Consider the following 11068-nt stretch of genomic DNA (forward strand, 5'->3'; position numbering starts at 1 on the left):
GTTTCCAGGAGTCACTCGCCTCCTGTGGTCTTTCTGTTCGGATCTTTCCAGAATAAAGAAGCAGCTTCTGCTGTCGGTCAGTTTTCTCAGTGCTTGTGGGTGCAGTTTCTACCCTCAGGGTGGGCTCCGTCTCCTGGGGACGGAGAGCAGAGGCCGTGTTGAGGAGCCCCGGGAGCCACGGGCGAGGTACCCACTGGCCTTTTCTGCAGTGGCCAGCAGAGCCAGGAGTGGGGCGCAGGTGCCCTGGGCAGCAGCATCCCGGCTGGACTCTGGGCACAGGTGCACAGCTGGACAGCGGGGGGTGGTGTTTGCCTTGCCGTGGGATGGGCTCGGCCTCCTAGCAGCTGCCGGAACGCAGGCCGGAGGCCGAGGCTGACCGGCTGTCACCAGCTCCTCCTGGGCTCCTCCTGGGCTCCAGCTTCTCTCTGAAGGTGGTGTCAGTTTTTCATGACGGCAAGTCGGATGCCCACAAGAGCGTAGTAAACAGTACGGGCAGTTCCCATGTGCCCTCGCCAAGATCCACAGTCAGGGCGGGTGAGACGGGGCGCTGTCCCCTCAGCCGCCCGCGTGCTGGCTGTTGCTGAGATGGTGAGGGACCAGGTCCTCAACCCCGCATCTGAGTCCCGCCGTCCCTCGGTACAGATGCCTTGTTAAGTGGCCACTTTCTTTTGTGATCTCGGTGTGACAGTCACACCTAAGAAAATACCTAGTGGTTCTCTGGTGAGGTGAGGATTTACTTCAAACTCACGTGAACCCATCAGAAGGTTTCACTTCCCCTGAAGCCAAGAACAGGCAGCTCGAGCCTCTCCTTTGCCTCCATAATGAGCAGCTTCTTCTGGGCAAACCGGGCAGCTGCCGGGGTCGTGGGCACCTGGCCTGTGCCCAGTGGACGGGCAGGCTGAGCTGACAGATCGTGGCCCTTCCCGCCGCCAGCCCAGGAGCGTGGCCGTGTCCTCCGCTGCCCATGGAGGGGAAGGACCCGCGCCGTCTGCCCCTCTTACCTCGAGGCCCCGACTCGTGCCCCCGGACAGAGTGACTGGAGGCCACAGCCTGGCTGGCCCGCACGGCCACTTACCCGTCCCTCCCTCTGTCCACCTGACATTGTTACTTTTTAATTAAGGGACATTTTTTCATCTTTTATTTTTTTTTAATTCTGTTAATTCTGTGTGACTAGAAATGTCTTCGTTGAGGGGGATGTGTTTTTTAGCAGCACAAGGAAAGCTGGTGGTTTAGCGACTGTGAGATGAGTTTGGGTCGATGAAAACGTGGACCAGGTACTGCAGGAGCCCAGGCCGGCCACGGTGCGGCGGGAGCAGGGCAGCCCGCGGGGCCCCGTCACGTGGCTGGCCGGTCCCCGTGGAGGCTGGAGTTTCCACACAGGCCTGTGCACTATTTGGAGGATTCAGGCTAAATAAGGCATCAGGCACCGAAGGCAGGACAATTATTCTGTTTTAACGGCTGAGGTCCCGCGTGACAATCGTGCCATCAGCCCCACACGCGCTGGGGAGGGTCATGTTTTATTTAAACCGTGACTTGTTGTCATTCAGACTCCCCCGTCCCATTCCCTGCTTCCAAAAATAGCAGGCCCCGTGGCAGTGGCTTATTATGATGAAAAAGATAAAAATAAGTCAGGCTGAAGTGGGTCCCGGACACCCGAGGTAGCGAACTCACTTCTTAATGGAACGTGAGAGACGGCCTCATTCTCCGCCGCCTCACAAAGCGTCTTTGAAAAAGTCAGAACAGGAAAGCAGGGGCTTCAGCGATGTCGCAGCTCTGCATTTTCCGAGTTTCCGTGGTCGCGACAGGCCTGCTGTCTCCCGGGGGCCACGTGGACGCCCAGCCCGCCGTCCCTGCCGGGCCGTGGATACGGCGCCGGCCTGCGAACGGGGGCGTGCAGACAGCAGACTTCGCGAGACGCTTGCCTCTTCCAAAAAATCAAACCCCACCCGGGACACTGCCTCGGTTTCCCCAGGTGCCCACAGCCCGGGCGTCGCTGCCCAGAGCCACACCTGCTCCAGGGGCACAAAAGCACGTTTTCTCCGCTTCGCTTCCTAGTTTCCCAATCGCGGCTTTAATCGTGGTGTTCTCCCACGTCCCTCTGCGCCAGGTGCTTTACGTGACCCAGGAAACCGCTCCAACACGTGAACCCCCGCACCCGGGTCGGCGGGAACTGTGCGCCCCGGGAAGCCCACAGCTTCACCCCTGCACGCGGCGTCCCAGCGAGATGGTCCGTACCCCTCCCTGGCCTGGATCCCTGCCCGTTGTAAGGGGTGAGCACGACAGACACGACCTGGCCGCGGGTATTTCTGGTTTGACGACGTCCGCCTGAACGGTTATGCTGTCGGGTTACAACGCTAACTTCAGCTAAAGGTGTATTTTCTGGGAAAGTTAGAAATGCTTTTTTAAAATTATCTTTTAGTTATAGGAATGGGAAAGAATGGCCTTCCTGTTTTGTTCTGCTCTTCACGGAGCTATTTTGGCGTTCCCTTAAAAATAAAAAGGTTTCCGATGGTTCGTTCTGTGTGAGGAGCATGGGTGTTCCTGTCCCTCACAGGAACACGGAGCAAGCAGTAACTCTGCTGTATGTCTTTACACGCGGTGCTTCGTGGGACCGTGAGCGCCGAGGGGCTCCCGGGCAGGACACAGCGCAGATGTGGCTACAGGAACCTGCCCGGGAACGCAGTCCCCGTGGATCATTCCAGCCTCTTTGTCACCCACGTTGCTTTTGTTTAAAGGACAAAGGCGGCTTCTGGAAAGTGGTTCTCTTTGTGAAAAGGTGACGTGGTAACCAGCTGTGGTGAGCCCTGGGTGTTACTCGCAACTGATGGGTCCTTGGACACGATGTCAGAAACCAAGCAAATCTAGATTTTTATGAAATGTAAGAAGACCCACAAGCCAGGAAATGAACAAATGGAGGGGAAAAGCTGACGGCGTCCCTGCGCAGCTGGCAGCGGGCCAAGGAGCAGAGGGGCTGTTGTTGATCTTTGACGATCCGCAGGCCGGGGTCCCCTCACGAGAGCCGACCCGTCGGAAAGGAGGCGGCGCTTCGGAACTGGGCTACGTGGCCGGGCTGACACGCACCTGCAGTGTCACTGTGTTTTTTTAAAAAATCAGCACGTTGTCAGCAACATAGGGTCCTTGCCCGTCCTAAGTAAACTTCTTCAGCAAGGACGGCACAGCGCGGCGGGGGTAACGTTGCTGAACTAGACTGCTCACGCCCAGGCCGGGACCCGGCTCCTAAGAACGCAGGATCGGCATCAGTGTGGACAGTCAGAACCTGCCCCTCCCGTGCCTTCCCTCCCCAAAGCCCGCCTGTGGGCTCCACGGCTCGGGCGGGTTCCCGCCAAGGGACAGAGACAGAGCCCCTGCATGGCCCCAGGCCCCTGTTCCCGCTGCTGTGCCCTGGGCGGCACCCGGGGCTGCTGCGCTCGGGGGGGAGGCCAGCTGCGCCGCCGGCGCTCCGTGACAGACCTGCCTCCTGCCTTCTCCGGGCCTGACTTCAAATGAGGAACAGTAACGGTATCCAGCTCCCAGGCCGCCGGGGAGGCCGCTGTGAGGTTCCTGCCGTGGATAGCGCTCGGCGCCCAGAACTGCAGGCAGGAGGGTGCGTTCCTCCCTTCGAGATGACGGAAGACTCCCCGACTCGGGGAGCAGAAAGGGATGGTGGCTGGTCCTTCGCACGATGGACACCCTCAGGCTGCAGCCTGGTGCCGGGGCGGGTGAGGGCAGGACCCGGGTCTCCGCCCTGCAGCCCCCCAGCCAAGCCCGCCCCCCAACAGCACAGGTCCCGGCGGCGCACGGCTCCCATCCGTTTTCTAGAGGAAGGTCACGGGCCTCCGTTGTTCATGGATCCGATCGGTCGTGTCAGTGACGTGGTGTGAACGTGGGGGAACTGAGGTTGGGGAGAGTCAGAAGGCCGCGGGATCGTCAGGATGGTCGGCTCTGACGCGGGTCGGCTCACGGCCAGGCCCCCTCTGCAGACTGGGACGTCCGGCCGGGTCTTCGCGTCGTCATTTCTGCGTCTTTCTAGGATCTGCTTCTCTTCCCAGGGTCTGTGTGTGTTCACGCTGACCATGCGACGTCCTCAGTGACGCGCTTCGTGTCGCGTGTCCTTTCTCGTCCCCGTGACAGGGTCGCGCTCCTCCGCCCCGTCATTCAGAGCCCTGTGGGCACGTCCAGGCTGTCGCTTCTCCCCTTGGAGTCGGACGGAGGACGCCGGGTGACGACGTCGGGTGCCCTCATCGTCACGACGGCCACAAGCAGGCGGCCTCCGAGGCTGAGAGCTCCCGGCAGGCGGCCCGGGTGCCCTCGATGTCAGCTCCGGAGTGCGGACTCTGAGCCGCGGGCGTCTGCCCGTCCTGAGTGCCGGGTGCCCTCTCGGAGCCCTCACGTGTGTGTGGCCTCGGGACGGCCGGGCTGTGCTGCCCGGACTTCTGAGGGAGGTTCTCATGTCGCATGTCCGTGGGTCTCCCCTGGCTTTGCCGTCGGCCCCACGTGGGACAGGGACGGCCGGACCCCCTGGTCGTCACGCGCAGAGGCGCTTCCCTGGACCGCAGGTGGCCGGACGGACCCCGTGCGTCCCCTGCTCGCCTGTCTCTCCTCCGTCTGGAAATCGCATACGTTTAAGGCAACGGCTGGTCCGGGAGCAATGACTGACATCATCGTCGTTTCAGCTGGAGCAGAGGAGAACACCGTGGTCGGTGTGCGGGCGGGGGCGGGGCGGGTGGTGGCTTTGAAGACGGGCGCACCAGGTCCTGTGTGCCGAGTGGCCCCACAGGCCAGCCCAGGGCCGGACGCAGAGGGACAGAGTGCAAGGGAGGGGGCTGGAGGGTGCAGGGGCCGGCCCTGGGCGGGCGGAGCTCCCCTCCCCCGTGAGCCCGAGGGCCGTGTCTCCCCTCCCCAGCCCTCCCGCGGACCCTCTGTTTACAACGCCCGCGATGATGAAGCCCGCCTTCCCTCCCTTGTGGGACTGTTGACGACAATGACGACTAGGACCCACGGGGCCGCGAGCATGCTCGGCCCTGGGGAGGCGGCTCGTCCCCGAAATTTTGATTTGAGAACCGTAGCTGTTTTCGGGAACCAGGAGTTCAGAAACATGGGGAAACGTGGCTTAGAAGCAAAACGTCTAAAAACGAGATCCAGGTCTCCCCATCCCCGGAGTCCGCGGTCTCGGGAGTGTCCGGCAAGAGCCCCGCAGTGAAGCCGGAGGTTGAAGTGAGGCGTTTCACCACGACATGAAGTTTTGTTTCGTTTTTAAAGATTTTATTTATTTACTTGACAGAGAGGGAGAGACAGCGAGAGAGGGAACACAAGCAGGGGGAGCGGGAGAGGGGGAAGCAGGCTCCCTGCTGAGCCAGGAGCCTGATGCGGGGCTCGATCCCAGGACCCTGGATCATGACCCGAGCCGGAGGCAGACACCCAAGAACTGAGCCACCCAGGCGCCTCCGACTTGAACTTTTAAGCTCAATTTTTTTCAAAATGGTGATGAGAAAGAAACTCATTATGTGAAAGTACCGAAATTTTGCTTTAAAAAAAGGACCCTCAGCCTGATGAGTTAATTTGCTTCTTTATAAATAGCCGCGAGCCGTTTGCGTGGTCGGAGCGGCACAGTGCGCGTACGTTTGAGTTTTCAAATGCCACGAAAGACTAGTTTTCTCTTCACTCCATTCCAGCTACGCGCAGAGAGCTAGCGTAGGCCTGAGTCTGTGTGTCCTGCGTCCGGTCCCAGGTGAAAACCAAAACTCAAATTGCCACATAAGTTTTAGGAAAAAAACAGTAGTTTCCACCTTGGGAGCACTTTAGAGGAAACTTGAATATGGGGGAAAAACCTTTCTCGTTGCTTACACTGCGGTGCAACAGTTCACCACATCCTGTCGCAGCTGACGCTCGGCAAAGCGAAGGTTCCTCTTTCAGGTCTCTGACGGGCTCCGAGGGTCACATGGTACCTGCAGTTCAAAATACTCGACTAAGAAAAAACCCTGAGTGTCGGAAAAGCTGAATAAGAAGATGGAAAGTATCAGTAGAGATGACACCGTGGGAAACTGTCCCAGAGAAAGCCACCCCCGAAATAACCAGCACGGTCCCCCGGGGGCGGCCACGCTCTCACAGGGACCTGGAACCGTGACCTCATGGAAGGGACGTGGGAGGCCGTGAGCAGGGCGAGGCCGGGGCGGCGGAGCCCTGATGAGCGCGTCCTGCTCGCCGTCTGTCTGGGGACAGGAGCCCTGGGTGCTCTCCCTGCAGGGCCGCGGCGCGGGCTGTGTCTGCCCAGAGAGCGTGGCTCCGTGGCCGTCCTGTCCTCGGTCGTATGTGCAGTCGGGTGTGTCCTGCTGTGCGGGTCATGCCGGCCACCTGCCCCTTCTGCCAGCTGCCCCGCACCGTCCTAGGGGACCGAGGGCAGGTCTGATGGGGTACGCGCGTGCGCTGGTTCCTGGCTGTGCTGCCAAGATGTCGGACCCGTCCCGACCCTCCATCTCGGTGCCGGGCCTGGACCACAGGGCCGTCCGATGACCTCCGCTGGAGGCAGGCAGGCCTGGCGACTCCTCAGGAACGGCGGATCCCAGCCGCCGGCTCTGCCGAGATGCTCTGGGTTGCCAGGCTGGGGTCACAGAGAGCCCGACAGGCGCCGGCACACGGGAGGGCCCCAGATGGCTCAGCGCTTCCCCCGTTCCCACCCACGGTGGGCTCCCCCTGCCAGGCTCAGGTGCCCCAGTGGGCAGTAAGGGGAAGCCCACTTCTGAGGCCTCTTCCCCTTTTGTCTTGTCAACCACGTGTTATTTGTCCTGTGGTCTCCGTAACCCTGAGAAACTGCAGGCTTTGGGCAGCATGATTGCCTCTCACTGCCCCCAGATTCCCGTCATTATTGCCCTCGGGCCCCCCTTCTCCCTGACGTTAGCACCCATGAGAACTTTCTCAGCACCCGGTGTCGGCCCTGCTGGATGGGATTTCTGGTCTGAGAACCACCGTCCTTGCTGGCGGAACGAGCGCGGCGACCTGGTGTTGGTGCATGTCCTTGGGAGGCCCCATCCCTCAGTGGCGACCTGTCCACGCTGCCACTGTGCTGGAGGCCTTGTCCCTCGGTGTCACGGCTGAGTGTTGCAGCCCTGGACCAGGGGTGCCGGTGGTGACTGGGCCACCTCCCCCAGCCCCCCGCCCGCCGGGCCAGGGCCCCAGTGGCCACATGTGCCCTTGGACCTCCTGCTGCATCTGAATGAGGTTAGGAAGACCTGCCGTGCCCGTGGCCTGGCGAGGGCTCAGGAGGAAATGAGAAGGGTCACCATGAAGCAACTTGAAGGGGCCACGTGCCACGCCAGCCACAGCAGTGTGCTCCATGGGGTGGCCACTGTCCCTGCCGCGTCAGTGGTCCCCGCCGCATACGGTCGTAAGGATGTCCAGCCCGCTCTGCCGGGAAGCCTCTCCTCGGCGAGGCAGCGTCCTAGGGACGCTCAGATTTGTTCTTTGTCCTTGTCACCGTGTTCTTTGATGCAGCGCCTCTGCAGAGGGCAAACTAGAGTGCAAACAGTGACGTGGGAAGGAGTGTGGGCCCAGGCCTGTCCCCTTCCCACTGTGCCCTGGGACCCCGGCAGAGCATGGCGCCCGAGGCCAAGGGTGCGCTCCAGGTTAGGTGGCAGGGCATGCCTCGTGGTCAGCGGAGACGTGCGTGGCGCGGTGCCCAGGAGGGGACCTGCCGTGCCCTGCCTCCCCATGGGCCGTGACCAGGCACTGGTCGGGGTCTCCAGCGGGCTGCCAGAGGATCACAGAAAAACGGCCGCTGCTGACGAGCTGCTCACGGGACCCTCCAGGGACGGGCGTTGTCCTGAGAGCGGGTCCGCGCGCTGGGCCTTGCTGTTGGCTCGTAAGCGGCGCTGGGAGGGGACCCCAGCCCATCCCGGTGCGTCCGCTTCTGCGTCAGTGGTGTTCTCAGAGCAGGTGTGGCGGCGTGACCAGGGGTCGTGCCTCCCATCTGTGTCCCCGGCAGATGCGTCCTCCGCGGGCCGGCTGGCCTGGTGCCCACCGGCCCACTGTGCGCGCCTGGTGTTTGCGCACCGTGACTCACCGCCCCTCCCCCCGGGCAGGCCTGGGGCTCCTGCCTGTGAAGCTGGTGCCAGTGGCCTCCGTTATCAGCAGCGGCGACACGGTTCCTGAGTCCCCGGCCACGTTTATTAGTTTCTTCTTCACAATAGCGGGGCGTGTTGGAAGGGCACTCGGGGGGTCGCGTGGGTGACGACAGGTGTGCCGGCCGGCCGCCGCAGGAAGCTGCCCGGGACGTGCCGGGGCCCTGCAGAGACATGGGGAGTTTATCTGGGCGGGAAAGGGAAGCCCGGGCGGTTCCGTGACGTGAGCACGTGTCCCCCGCCTCCCAGTTCTGTTGGGAAAGTGGGCCGTGGGGACGCGCGCCCTATCTGGGGGCCGACCCGGGGGTGGAGAGGGGGATGTTGTGCAGCTCTCGGCAGCCTGTGCCCGCTTCGCTCATTTCCTCTCCTGCTGCCAAAAGCCACAGGCAGATAGCGGGCTCGGGTGAGGAAGCAGGAGTGGAGGAAGAGCCCTGAACAAAGGGAGGCCCCGGCCGCCTCCTGGTGGGTCCACCTCTCGGACGGGGCCTGTCCGACCACGAGACCAAAGAGAGGGACTCTCCTGGGCCCATGGAGACACCCGCCGGGGAAAGACGTGCTCATGTCCCCCGACCAGCGCCGGGCGCCTTTTCCCAGGGCCCACAATCCAGGCGTCAGTGTGTCTCCAACTTGACCACCGCCAGCCCCGGCAGCCTCAGAGCAGGGGCCCCGGGCAGCCACGTGGCACCGGCTCAAGACACCCTGGGCCCACGGTGGGGCGCGGGAAGCAGTCCCGTCCCTCGGGGCGAAGGCTCCTCCTCACGGGCTGAAGGCGTGGCTGATGGAATTTCTGGTTCTTACAAACAGTTCTGGGCCGATCGGTGTTTCCCTAACGGTCGCTCTCTTGTGTTTTCTTGCAGTAAATGAAATAATACGGAACGATCTCTCCAGCACCAACATCTGATCGTCTCTGGCCGCACGGAGCTCACGCGCAAGCTGCTTGGAGCCCGCTCGGCCGCCGACGGTCCCGCTCCCACACCAGGACTTCCGGGGACACCCAACGCACCCCCGGCGCCGGCCCAGCTCCCACTAACCCAAGATTTCCCTCGCGTGACGCGTAGTTGTGTGCCCGGGAGGACGGTCCGGAGGGGCAGGCCCCGGGCTTCGGTGCCGGAAGTGCCTTAGTGACCAGACCCGACGCTGCGGGGCCCCGGGGCGGAGCGTGGGGTCTGCCGCCAGGAGGGCGTGTGTGGGAGCGAAGCTTGAAGACACGAGGCCGCGCGGCTCTCTTCCGTGTGGGCCGGGAGCGCCCCGTCCCGCTTCCAAGGCTTCCCTGGGGCTGCGGCGCGCGAGCCGCTGCCTTACTCAGCGTCCCCGGATCGTTTCCGTCGTCCTCTTCCGCGCCCCCTGCCCCCTCCCGTGTTGCGGAAACTAGGACTGTGCGGTGTGGCGCGCTGCGGTTTTGTTTTAATCTGGCTTTGGACGTGGTGCAGGTAGGCTGAGAGCACAGGACACGCGGGACGAAGGAGGTCTGGGCGCCCAGGGCAGACGTGGCGTTCGCGCGTGTGTCCGGCCCGCGGCGTGCATCTACGCACAAATGCAGAGTGACAGAGGGGGCTGCCGCGTTGGCCGCACCCCGTGTCCGTGCTGGAACATGCATCTAAGACAAAACCCGGCTCTCCGGCCCTGTCGCCGGGGCCCATCTCCCGTCCGCCGGGTCGGCACTGCCCTGCGGGGCGCGGCGGGCCGAGCTCGTCAGGAAGCCGGGAGAGGTGCGTTCTCGGTGCCCAGATGTGCCCGAACGGCCGGTGCAAAGCGACTGGACCGAGCGCCCGGGAGGACTGTAACGTGTTCCTTCCGCGGTGAGACCTCCCTTCACAGACGCCTTCCGGCCGCGCTTCGTCTAAGGGAACGGTCACCAGAAATGGGTTCCTAGGCAGCGCCTGCCGTGCGTTCCCGACGAGCCGCTGGGAACACACAGGTCAACGCAGACGCCGCTGCTTCTCCCGTATCTGTACTGGCAACAGCCTGTACCACGTGACTGCTCGCCGGGACCGCCGTTTCACGTAACTGAAAAAGCGTGGTTCATTAAAACATGGTTCACCTGAAAATTGTGCCTTAGGAGTCCATGTCCCCCATGGAACGCGTCTGAACTGCCCCTGCGGGCGGGCGGTGTGGGTGACCCCGCAGCACTACGTGAGGCTGGAAAGGCTCCCGCAGGACATCTGCACAGCGTCCTCCTGTACGACCACACGCCGTGTTTGTGGGACTCCTGGGGAGGACACGAGCCCGAAAGCCGTATCCGTACCCTCGCACACCGCCGTGAGCACGCCGGCATGTGGCTGCTCCCCGGCCACGGCCGCCTGTCGCCCAGACCTCGGCGTCCTGGGACTCGCATGAAACTCTTCTCAGTAGGCTTTCTGTGGGAAGGAACCGTTTGGTGTTTGTGTCCGCTGTCCTTTAGTTAGGAGATAGACCCAATAAAGCAATATTTTTTGCTGGACAACCTTAGTCTGCCGGTGGTTTGTTGCCCGTGCGGAACATTCTGCTGGGTTCTCAGTGATTTCCTGCCGCGGGTCCTTGTGCTCCGGCCGTCTGTGTGGAGGCCCGAGTCCTCGAGCGGCCCTGGCGTCCCGGGGCCTCCCCCGTGGCGGGCTGGCCGACCTCCGAGACGTGCGCGGAGAAGCCCGCCGCAGGGGAGGGGACGTGCGGCTGCGCCTGGGCGCCCCAGCACTTCTGCTCGCACGGGCACCGTGGGTGTCCACGCCGCCGCCCACTGGCTCCTGGAAGCCGCTCGGCCCCTGTCTCCTCCCAGAGCCGCCCCAGGCTCACGCGGGGATACGGTGTTCGGTGTTGATAAAACCAGATGAAACCCAGGACTTCTCCAGCAGTCACTGTTGAATTGTCAGAAATAGTATTTTGCTTTCAGGACTTTACAAAATGGAAGATTTCCTGTTTCTTTTGCTAAGATCGAGGCAAAGTTCTAGAGGAGCCTCCTCACCTGGCGGGTGTGGCTG

General features: G+C 62.6%; 1 protein-coding gene across 3 annotated transcripts in view; it reads left to right on the top strand.

The window, feature by feature from the left end:
* The window catches only part of NFATC1 (nuclear factor of activated T cells 1), a 92528-nt gene extending 82852 nt beyond the window's left edge, over window positions 1–9676 (top strand). For all 3 annotated transcript variants that reach the window (XM_046025246.1, XM_046025249.1, XM_046025248.1), the window contains one exon: window positions 8972–9676. In XM_046025246.1, coding sequence (XP_045881202.1) covers window positions 8972–9015 — 44 coding nt within the window. In that variant the 3' untranslated portion in view covers window positions 9016–9676. The remainder of the gene's footprint in view (window positions 1–8971) is intronic.
* Window positions 9677–11068: the final 1392 nt, after the last annotated feature.

This window comes from Meles meles, chromosome 12, assembly GCF_922984935.1.
Source record: "Meles meles chromosome 12, mMelMel3.1 paternal haplotype, whole genome shotgun sequence".
Classification (NCBI taxonomy): domain Eukaryota; kingdom Metazoa; phylum Chordata; class Mammalia; order Carnivora; family Mustelidae; genus Meles; species Meles meles.